The 12,068-nt window shown below is 47.7% G+C and overlaps 1 protein-coding gene across 1 annotated transcript in view; it reads left to right on the top strand.

Moving 5' to 3' along the window:
* The first annotated feature begins 465 nt into the window (after positions 1-465).
* Positions 466-12,068, top strand: part of LOC134578076 (alkaline phosphatase-like) — a 29,275-nt gene continuing 17,672 nt past the window's right edge. The window contains exons 1-3 of the mRNA XM_063437052.1: positions 466-558; positions 2,450-2,569; positions 6,894-7,009. Of these exons, the coding sequence (XP_063293122.1) occupies positions 474-558; positions 2,450-2,569; positions 6,894-7,009 (321 nt within the window). The 5' untranslated portion in view covers positions 466-473. The remainder of the gene's footprint in view (positions 559-2,449; positions 2,570-6,893; positions 7,010-12,068) is intronic.

Raw genomic sequence — 12,068 nt, 5'->3', positions numbered from 1 at the left:
CTGTGACCTGGGGACGCTGTGTCTGTAACCTAGGGACGCTGTGTCTGTAACCTTGGGGACACTGTGTCTGTTACCTGAATCCATTGTTTGTGACCTGTGGACGCTATGTTTGTGACAGTAGGACGCTAAATCTCTGTCTATGACCTGAGGACGCTGTGTGTATGACCTAGGAAGCTGTGTCTGTAACCTATGAGTGCTGTGTCTGATGACCCTTTGTTTGTGGCCTGTGGACTGTGATTCTGCTCTGTCGGTGACCCAGGGATGCTGAGTCTGTGACATGAGAACACAGAGTCTGTAACCTAGGGACGTTGCATCTGTAATCTGAAGACTATAACCTTGGAACTCGGTGTCCTGTGAACCCTGTGTCTGTGACGCTCTCTAATACCCAGGGAAGCTGTATTTGTGACCTGTGGGCATTGTGTCTGTGACTTGGGGAAATTGTGTCTGTGTCCTGGGAATATTGTGTCTTTGACATGGGGACCCAAGGTACCTCCAGGATGCTGTTTGTTTTGTTCACATTCCTGCTATTGGTACGGATGAATGAACCATCTTTCCCAGGTAAGTTATGGACCCGCTGATATCAAAGCAAATAAATGAACTGGTTTGTTGTCATTGCAAATTGCAAAGCTTGACATGACCTGATAGGGTTAACAAAACCTGTATCGTCCTCATACAATTTACACAATAAGGGCTTGTTATTTGTTATTCCAGGAGGCCGGTGCTTCAGTGTTCAGTCTATGGAGAGCTGCAGGGCTCAGTGTTCAGTCTATGGAGAGATGCAGGGTTCAGTATTCAGTCTATGGAGAGCTGCAGGGTTCAGTGTTCAGTCTATGGAGAGTTGCAGGGTTCAGTCTATGGAGAGCTGCAGGGTTCAGTATTCAGTCTATGGAGAGCTGCAGGGCTCAGTGTTCAGTCTATGGAGAGATGCAGGGTTCAGTATTCAGTCTATGGAGAGCTGCAGGGTTCAGTGTTCAGTCTATGGAGAGTTGCAGGGTTCAGTCTATGGAGAGCTGCAGGGTTCAGTATTCAGTCTATGGAGAGCTGCAGGGTTCAGTGCTCAGTCTATGGAGAGCTGCAGGGTTCAGTCTATGGAGAGCTGCAGGGTTCAGTGTTCAGTCTATGGAGAGCTGCAGGGTTCAGTCTATGGAGAGCTGCAGGGTTCAGTATTCAGTCTATGGAGAGCTGCAGGGTTCAGTATTCAGTCTATGGAAGTGTTACTAGGCAGCAATGTAAACTTTTGTCTGAAAAGGCAGCATTTACATTGAAAATCCTGCAGGGACAAGCTATAGACACCAGAACCAGTACGTTAAGCTGTAGTTGTTCTGGTGACTCTAGTGCGATGAAACCACCCTGTTTATTCAGTACTTTGACTTTTTTTTGTTCGATAGTTGAAACTACCGAACACCGGCCAGCCCTGGGCTCATTAACTTCAAAGAGAACAGTGGATTAAGTGCTCTCCTGTGTGGCCGCCATTCGTATAGTCGAACGCCACGTGCAGGAGAAAATGGCGGCCATCTTGTTCGCGCGAAAGTAGGCAGCGGGACTTGGTCGTCAAGTGTCTGGAACTGAAATCAGACACTCGACTTCCCGAACACCGGTCAAGCTTTGCAAACGCCTGCTTCCTTTCCCAGACCAGCCAGGAGAGCGTTAGTCGGTAGTTTTGCACCCATAAACTAGGGGAACAAACGCTACGATGAGCCAGGGGGTACTGTTTGTGGATTTGTTTGGTTTTTAGACTTTCCGAAATAGACCGACCACACAGCCTAAACTCATGGGCAGGAGCCTCATGTGCGGTCTGTCAAACTAAGAAATTCCTAAACCCCATAACTGATCTGGGTGATTTTGGGATATGTTGGTCACCCAGATCAGGGCTATCAGGGGATGTAACAGTTGTTGGGATTTTATGTGCTTTGGGGGTACTTTTGAAGTTTTATGGAAAATGTGTTTTTTCTGCCTGGAGATAACTGAGTTATTACAGGATCTGACTCAATTATCTCCCAGACAGAGAGGAGGGATTGTATGGTATGTAGGGGAGTGTCATACTTTGTAACCTTGTTGCTATTGGTTTGTAAGTTTGTGTTGTAGTCCCCCACAAGGTCTATGTGGGAGTGCCCCTTGCATGGGAACTTGCATAAAAGCCAAGTGTGGCACCATTAAAATTCATTCCTGTTGTACCCTTCATCTAGTCTATGCTGATGTTTGAGTAACTGTCTACTTGCTGGGGATGCTGCATTCGTCTGGGAACCGTTCGAATCTAAACCCGGAGGAAAATAGGTTGAACGGGTATCTACGATACCAGCGTTCGTAACATATAGTGTCCTTTTAAAATCCTGCCAATTCTCACTTTAGTGATTAATCCTGAACCATATGGTTTACTATGGCCACGGCACACTAAATAATAGACAAAAAGCATTCAGTCTTTGTCTTCAGTATCTTGTTTGTTTCATAGATCGAGAGAAAAACCCTAAATATTGGAGAGACCAAGCCAAGGAGACCCTGGAACAAGCCTTAAAGCTGCAAACACTCAACACTAACACAGCAAAAAACCTGATTCTATTTCTCGGAGATGGTTTGTATCAAAATTACTTGTTTTTAATGGTTCATGATGTAAATATACACAAGGGTTTATACAGCAATGAATTGTAGGGAATTGCTGTATAAACTGCCCAAATTCAGGTCAAACCAGACACATGTTAAAAAGGCGGGGTAAAGGCGGTAATGTGAATGTTTTACAGGAATGGACTGGGGGTACAGGCGGTAATGTGAATGTTTTACAGGAATGTACTGAGGGGTACAGGCGGTAATGTGAATGTTTTACAGGAATGGACTGGGGTTACAGGCGGTAATGTGAATGTTTTACAGGAATGGACTGGGGGTACAGGCGGTAATGTGAATGTTTTACAGGAATGTACTGAGGGGTACAGGAGGTAATGTGAATGTTTCACATGAATGGACTGGGGGTACAGGCGGTAATGTGAATGTTTTACAGGAATGGACTGGGGGTACAGGCGGTAATGTGAATGTTTTACAGGAATGGACTGAGGGGTACAGGAGGTAATGTGAATGTTTCACATGAATGGACTGGGGGTACAGGCAGTAATGTGAACGTATTACAGGAATGGACTGGGGGTACAGGCAGTAATGTGAGTGTTTTACAGGAATGGACTGGGGGTACAGGCGGTAATGTGAATGTTTTACAGGAATGGACTGAGGGGTACAGGCGGTAATGTGAATGTTTTACAGGAATGGATTGAGTTTTACAGGAATGGACAGGCAGTAATGTGAATGTTTTATAGGAATGAACTGGGGGTACAGGCGGTAATGCAAATGTTTTACAGGAATGGCCTGGGGGTACAGGCAGTAATGTGAATGTTTTACAGGAATGTACTGGGGGTACAGGCAGTAATGTGAATGTTTTACAGGAATGGACTGGGGGTACAGGCAGTAATGTGAATGTTTTACAGGAATGAACTGGGGGTACAGGCGGTAATGTGAATGTTTTACAGGAATGGACTGGGGTACAGGCGGTAATGTGAATGTTTCACAGGAATGGACTGGGGGTACAGGCGGTAATGTGAATGTTTTACAGGAATGTACTGGGGGTACAGGCGGTAATGTGAATGTTTTACAGGAATGGACTGGGGGTACAGGCGGTAATGTGAATGTTTTACAGGAATGGACTGGGGGTACAGGCGGTAATGTGAATGTTTCACAGGAATGGACTGGGGGTACAGGCGGTAATGTGAATGTTTTACAGGAATGTACTGGGGGTACAGGCAGTAATGTGAATGTTTTACAGGAATGGACTGGGGGTACAGGCGGTAATGTGAATGTTTTACAGGAATGTACTGGGGGTACAGGCAGTAATGTGAATGTTTTACAGGAATGGACTGGGGGTACAGGCAGTAATGTGAATGTTTTATAGGAATGAACTGGGGGTACAGGCGGTAATGTGAATGTTTTACAGGAATGGACTGGGGTACAGGCGATAATGTGAATGTTTCACAGGAATGGACTGGGGGTACAGGCGGTAATGTGAATGTTTTACAGGAATGTACTGGGGGTACAGGCGGTAATGTGAATGTTTTACAGGAATGGACTGGGGGTACAGGCGGTAATGTGAATGTTTTACAGGAATGGACTGGGGGTACAGGCGGTAATGTGAATGTTTCACAGGAATGGACTGGGGGTACAGGCGGTAATGTGAATGTTTCACAGGAATGGACTGGGGGTACAGGCGGTAATGTGAATGTTTTACAGGAATGTACTGGGGGTACAGGCGGTAATGTGAATGTTTTACAGGAATGGACTGGGGGTACAGGCGGTAATGTGAATGTTTCACAGGAATGGACTGGGGGTACAGGCGGTAATGTGAATGTTTTACAGGAATGGACTGGGGTACAGGCGGTAATGTGAATGTTTTACAGGAATGGCCTGGGGGTACAGGCGGTAATGTGAATGTTTAACAGGAATGAACTGGGGGTACAGGCGGTAATGTGATTGTTTTACAGGAATGGACAGGCGGTAATGTGAATGTTTCACAGGAATGGACTGGGGGTACAGGCGGTAATGTGAATGTTTCACAGGAATGGACTGGGGGTACAGGCGGTAATGTGAATGTTTTACAGGAATGTACTAGGGGTACAGGCGGTAATGTGAATGTTTTACAGGAATGGACTGGGGGTACAGGCGGTAATGTGAATGTTTCACAGGAATGGACTGGGGGTACAGGCGGTAATGTGAATGTTTTACAGGAATGGACTGGGGGTACAGGCGGTAATGTGAATGTTTTACAGGAATGGCCTGGGGGTACAGGCGGTAATGTGAATGTTTAACAGGAATGAACTGGGGGTACAGGCGGTAATGTGATTGTTTTACAGGAATGGACAGGCAGTAATGTGAATGTTTTATAGGAATGAACTGGGGGTACAGGCGGTAATGTGAATGTTTTACAGGAATGGACTGAGGGGTGCAGGCGGTAATGTGAATGTTTTACAGGAATGGGGTATACACAGTAATTTGTATATTTAACAGGAATGGGGCGCACACAGTAATGTGTATATCTGACAAGAATGGGGCACACACAGTAATGTGTATATTTGACAGGAATGGGGCGCACACAGTAATGTGTATATTTGACAGGAATGGGGCACAAACAGTAATGTGTATATTTGACAGGAATGGGGCACACACAGTAATGTGTATATTTGACAGGAATGGGGCGCACACAGTAATGTGTATATTTGACAGGAATGGGGTACACACAGTAATGTGTATATTTGACAGGAATGGGGCACACACAGTAATGTGTATATTTGACAGGAATGGGGTGCACACAGTAATGTGTATATTTGACAGGAATGGGGCACACAGTAATGTGTATATTTGACAGGAATGGGGCACACACAGTAATGTGTATATTTGACAGGAATGGGGTGCACACAGTAATGTGTATATTTGACAGGAATGGGGTACACACAGTAATGTGTATATTTGACAGGAACGGTACACACAGTAATGTGTATATTTGACAGGAATGGGGTACACACAGTAATGTGTATATTTGACAGGAATGGGGTACACACAGTAATGTGTATATTTGACAGGAATGGGGTACACACAGTAATGTGTATATTTGACAGGAATGGGGTACACACAGTAATGTGTATATTTGACAGGAATGGGGTACACACAGTAATGTGTATATTTGACAGGAATGGGGTGCACACAGTAATGTGTATATTTGACAGGAATGGGGTACACACAGTAATGTGTATATTTGACAGGAACGGTACACACAGTAATGTGTATATTTGACAGGAATGGGGTACACACAGTAATGTGTATATTTGACAGGAATGGGGCACACACAGTAATGTGTATATTTGACAGGAATGGTACACACAGTAATGTGTATATTTGACAGGAATGGGGCACACACAGTAATGTGTATATTTGACAGGAATGGGGTACACACAGTAATGTGTATATTTGACAGGAACGGTACACACAGTAATGTGTATATTTGACAGGAATGGGGTACACACAGTAATGTGTATATTTGACAGGAATGGGGTACACACAGTAATGTGTATATTTGACAGGAATGGGGTACACACAGTAATGTGTATATTTGACAGGAATGGGGTACACACAGTAATGTGTATATTTGACAGGAATGGGGTACACACAGTAATGTGTATATTTGACAGGAATGGGGTGCACACAGTAATGTGTATATTTGACAGGAATGGGGTACACACAGTAATGTGTATATTTGACAGGAACGGTACACACAGTAATGTGTATATTTGACAGGAATGGGGTACACACAGTAATGTGTATATTTGACAGGAATGGGGCACACACAGTAATGTGTATATTTGACAGGAATGGTACACACAGTAATGTGTATATTTGACAGGAATGGGGCACACACAGTAATGTGTATATTATTTATTTATTTATTTATTATTATTTATTATTGCCATTTATATAGCGCCAACAGATTCCGTAGCGCTTTACAATATTATGAGAGGGGGATTTAACTATAAATAGGACAGTTACAAATAAACTTACAGGAACAATAGGTTGAAGAGGACCCTGCTCAAACGAGCTTACATTCTATAGGAGGTGGGGTGTAAAACACATTAGGACAGGAATTTACAATCAAATAAGGTGGGCTGCCCTTTTGGAGAGGGCAAGAGACAGGTATGTGAGGTAAGGGTTAGTCTTGGAGGCCATAAGCTTTCCTAAAGAGATGGGTTTTAAGGCACTTCTTAAAAGATGCAAGACTAGGGGAGAGTCTATATATTTGACAGGAATGGGGTACACACAGTAATGTGTATATTTGACAGGAATGGGGTACACACAGTAATGTGTATATTTGACAGGAATGGGCGTATCTACAGTTACTGCCACACGGATACTGAAAGGACAGATGGCCGGAGAGCTTGGAGAGGAAACACAGCTAGAAATGGATAAATTCCCCTACGTTGCTCTTTCCAAAGTAAGATCTTTGTCTGATATTATGCATCCTACAGTGTGCGCAGTACTGTACATTGTCTCTGTACATAGTGCTATGCGGTGTGTGTGCATGTCGCAGTGTGTGAGTGCTCTACTGTGAGTACATGCTAAGGTTTGTGTCTGTGTGTGCTATACTGTGAGTGTGTGTGTGTCTGTGTGTCTGTGTGTGTGTCTCTGTGTGCTATACTGTGAGTACATGCTAAGGTTTGTGTCTGTGTGTGCTATACTGTGAGTACATGCTAAGGTGAGTGTGTGTCTCTGTGTGTGTGTCTCTGTGTGCTATACTGTGAGTACATGCTAAGGTTTGTGTCTGTGTGTGCTATACTGTGAGTACATGTTAAGATGTCTGTGTGTGTGTGTCTGCGTGTGCTGTACTGTGAGAACATGCTAAGGTGTGTGTATGTGTGTGTTTGGGTGTGTGTGTGTGTGCGCTATACTGTGAGTGCATGCTAAGGTGTGTGTGTCTGTCTGTGTGTGTGTGCGCTATACTGTGAGTGCATGCTAAGGTGTGTGTGTATGTCTGTCTGTGTGTGTGTGTGTGTGTGTGCTATACTGTGAGTGCATGCTAAGGTGTGTGTGTGTGTATGTCTGTCTGTGTGTGTGTGTGTGCTATACTGTGAGTGCATGCTAAGGTGTGTGTGTGTGTGTGTCTGTCTGTGTCTGTGTGTGCTATACTGTGAGTGCATGCTAAGGTGTGTGTGTGTGTATGTCTGTCTGTGTGTGTGCTTGACATATGCACCGTCGTTATTCGGCAGGTGCCATTTTAGTTTACCTTAAATAAAACACTGACACCAAATTTATCTGTTGGATTATAACGTCCACAGCTTTATTAATTATTAAATATGTAAATAAATAAATTAACAATTTAGGGTCATTGTCCATCTAACATTATATTACTATCCCCCCGTACAATACCCCTGACAATGACCCTATCTTTTGAACAATAATTAACATTCACTTAACATATAACCAGAAACACACGGCCTACCAGAGAGGCCCCAAAACCATCTGTTAACTGTAGGGGTGTACCCAGACACCCCTACCCCCTAGGTTCGTAGCCACCGAAGAGCTTGAACCTACCAACATCTAATCCATCTGGCCTACTCCAGCCTAGGCCTTGGCCTGTCCATTCCCAATTCCATCTAACTCCTGGCTTTAACACGCCCTGTTCCCGCCGCTGTGACCAAACGGGATCAAACTCAACTATAGGGAGGGAGGGTGGGACAAGTGACAGGTCAGTGCAATTCAGATTAACTGGCTCCTCACTTAAGATGGCCGCCTATTTACACTACCTGACTCCTCCCCTACTTAGCCCCGCCCTGAACATCCCAAACCTTTTCCACCTGCCTACTTCCTGGCCTTGTCAAGGCCCACTCCCCTGTTTCACTGTTCCATGGGCTTCATGACATATGCACCGTCGTTATTCGGCAGGTGCCATTTTAGTTTACCTTAAATAAAACACTGACACCAAATTTATCTGTTGGATTATAACGTCCACAGCTTTATTAATTATTAAATATGTAAATAAATAAATTAACAATTTAGGGTCATTGTCCATCTAACATTATATTACTATCCCCCCGTACAATACCCCTGACAATGACCCTATCTTTTGAACAATAATTAACATTCACTTAACATATAACCAGAAACACACGGCCTACCAGAGAGGCCCCAAAACCATCTGTTAACTGTAGGGGTGTACCCAGACACCCCTACCCCCTAGGTTCGTAGCCACCGAAGAGCTTGAACCTACCAACATCTAATCCATCTGGCCTACTCCAGCCTAGGCCTTGGCCTGTCCATTCCCAATTCCATCTAACTCCTGGCTTTAACACGCCCTGTTCCGCCATAGCACATGACTTGATCCCTTAAGGACATGTGCGCCCCCCACCACCCTGAAACAGGGCCAAGCTAATCCCTTCCTGAAAGCCTAGATTGAGCAAGTCACAACCCACGTCTGACAAGTGTACCCCGTCTCTCCTAAAATAGCCCGGAAGCATGTCCTCCAGTTCCCTATGCCGAACTACAATACCCCCCACTCGCCGCACAAAACTCGCCATTGCCCTGTTAACCTTGCCCCTGCATCGAGCCACTGCAGCTGGATCCCTGGCGTGCCGCCACGTGAAACGGGGGACCATTTCCGACCACACTACCACCACGCCAGGGACCAGGTCCAACAGCCGATCCACGTCTCTCTTCATCCGTCTAACCAACTCCCTTTGCGGAATCAGACCCAAATCATTCCCACCCCCGTGTAATAAAACTATGTCCGGAGCAGACCCCCCGGCCAACCTGCTAAACAACAAACTACTAAGGCTTTGCCAGCTAAACCCCCTAAAGCCAAACCAAGAAATCGACACTTCTCCTTGAGTAAACCCCAGCTGTGCTCCACTTCTCCGAACAGCAGCCCTCTTCTGAGCCCAATAGACATACGAGTGGCCCCAGATCCACACTGTCCATCCTGCAAGGAAAAACACGTTAATACCAAACAGATGGATTCCACTTCCATCACAGCATCCCATCGCCCTGCTCACACCAGCCTATCTGGTCTAACGTATGATCTAAAACGCAAGGATTCCCACCTCCCTATGCGTTTAATCCTCTCGTCCCCCAGTCCCAGCCGTGCGGCCTCAGTTGCCGCCCCAATTCTAAAGGAGTGAGTCCCAAATTGCCCTGGCTCTAGGCCCAGCTTACTTACCCCCATCCTAAACACCCTCGCGAACTGGAAGCGCGACAGGGCCGAGCCATCCTGGTGCACCAAGAAGCAACCATCACCCCCCGGGCGCAATGCCCGGTACTCCGACCCCTTTTCAACTGGGCACACCCCTGACCCAGGCAACCCGAACAACACAACTGCGCAACCTTTGCCAAAAATGTCCGTCTTCGAACGGCGTAACTGAATTCGCACCCTGTCCTCGCGAACCTCCACATCTGTGAGCTGAAGACCCCCAAGGCCCTTCTTGTTTGCGCTCACCAACTCCCCGATCCGAAAAGCCCCGAAAAAAGCCCACACAAATGCCACCGTGAACAACGACACCTCAAATGAGGAGCTGCAAATACCCGGGAGAACGCCCACCAGCTCCCGCAACAATTCAAAGGACACTGGTCTACGCGAGTCTACCGTTTTCTTCCCCCTCTTGAATCCCTTCACTGCCTGACGGACCAGGAAGTGTTTGGTATCATCAACCCAGCCATTGAACTTAAACAGGAAAGCCAAGGCAGAGAGATGCCTATCCACCATGGCAGGCGACGCCTGAGCCGCGAACAGTCGACAGAGTAACCACAAAAGTGCATCCAAGCGTTGCCCCTCCGTAGGGGCGCTACTCACCTGAGCCACCGTCTCGTCCCACAGTTTCCAAACCTTTACGTAGGACGCCCACGTGCTCGGCGCCAGTGACCTCCTCACACAGTCTCCAAGCAGGCCGTCCCGAGTTGCCACATCACACCCGGGCACTCCTGACCCTGGGCCAGCGCGTCCGGCGCAGCCTCCCGGAAGCGTTCCCACTGAAAACGAGACAGTGAGTCAGCCACCACGTTCTGGAGCCCCGGGATGTGCCTAGCCCTGAACACTATGTTGAATGACATACAACTAAGTACTAATTGTCGAAGCAGGCGTACTACCGGGGGCGACGAGGCGGTCAAGCTATTGATCGCTTGCACTACCGCCATGTTATCGGAGTAGAATACCACCTTTTTGTCAGCCAACTCCGTACCCCAGAGTACCACCGCTACAATGATGGGAAACAACTCCAAGAACGCCAAGTTCTTAATCAGAGGACTCACCTTCCACGGTTCCGGCCACGCCTCCGCGCACCACCTACCTGCCAAGTAGGCCCCAAAACCAACACTGCCGGAAGCGTCCGTAAACAACTTCATTGCTGCCGACGACACCGTCGGTTCCCGAAAGAACACTGTCCCGTTAAAGTTGCCCAAAAACTGTTCCCAAACCCCCAAATCGTCCTTCATCTCGGCCGACACCCGAATGTAGTGCGACGGCCGCCGCACCCCACTCGTTGCCTGCGCCAACCTCCGGCAAAATATCCTCCCCATGGGGATCACCCTGCACGCAAAATTAAGGCTCCCCACGAGGGACTGGAGCCCCCGCAAGGTCACCTTCCTTGCCCCCTTGACCACGTCCACTAGCTGTCGCAGATGCCGCAGCTTATCCCTAGGCAGCCTGCATTCCCCGAGCTCCGAATCAATTTCGAGACCCAAGAAGCTAAGGCACGTGGTGGGGCCCACCGTCTTGTCCCCCGCCAACGGCACCCCAAAGGTATGCGCCACCCGCTGAAAAACTTTCAGTACCTGAGCACACCGCTCCGAGTCCCGTGGGCCGACACACAGAAAATCATCCAGGTAGTGCACTACAGCACCCCCGGCCGATTCCGTGCGCACCACCCATTCCAAGAAGGTACTAAACCTCTCTAAGTAAGCACAAGAGATGGAACAACCCATAGGCAGACACAAGTCCACGAAGATTGCACCCTCAAAGTGACACCCCAACAGGTGGTGACAGTCCGGGTGTATGGGCAGCAGCCGAAAAGCCGCCTCCACGTCCACCTTGGCCATCAGCGCCCCACGCCCCGCTCTCCTAACCAGCTCGACGGCTTTGTCGAATGACGTGTAGGAGACCGAGCATAGGTCGGCGTCGATGTCATCATTCACCGAAGACCCTTTCGGGTGCGATAAATGATGAATCAGACGAAACTTTCCCTCTTCCTTCTTGGGAACCACCCCCAATGGTGACAACCTCAAATTCGCCAAGGGCGGAGCCGGAAATGGCCCTGCCATCCTCCCAGCTTGCACCTCCTTGGCCAACTTCTCCCGCACAACCCCCGGGTGTTCCTTGACCGACCTGAGGTTCTCACAAGGTGCCCCCGGCCCCGTGGCTTTGAAGGGAATTTTGAAACCCTCGGCAAATCCCGCCCGAAGGAATTCTGCCACGGCCTGATCAGCGTATTGCCTTAGCCAAGGCAACATCGCGCCTACCTTCACTGGTGACACCCCCAGCGGGAGCTGTGGGAGCGGCCGCTCCCGCT

The sequence above is a fragment of the Pelobates fuscus genome, chromosome 11 (assembly GCF_036172605.1).
Source record: "Pelobates fuscus isolate aPelFus1 chromosome 11, aPelFus1.pri, whole genome shotgun sequence".
Taxonomy (NCBI): Eukaryota; Metazoa; Chordata; class Amphibia; order Anura; family Pelobatidae; genus Pelobates; species Pelobates fuscus.
The sequence above is the reverse complement of the archived record's forward strand: the minus strand, read 5'-3'. Positions and strand labels throughout refer to the sequence as shown.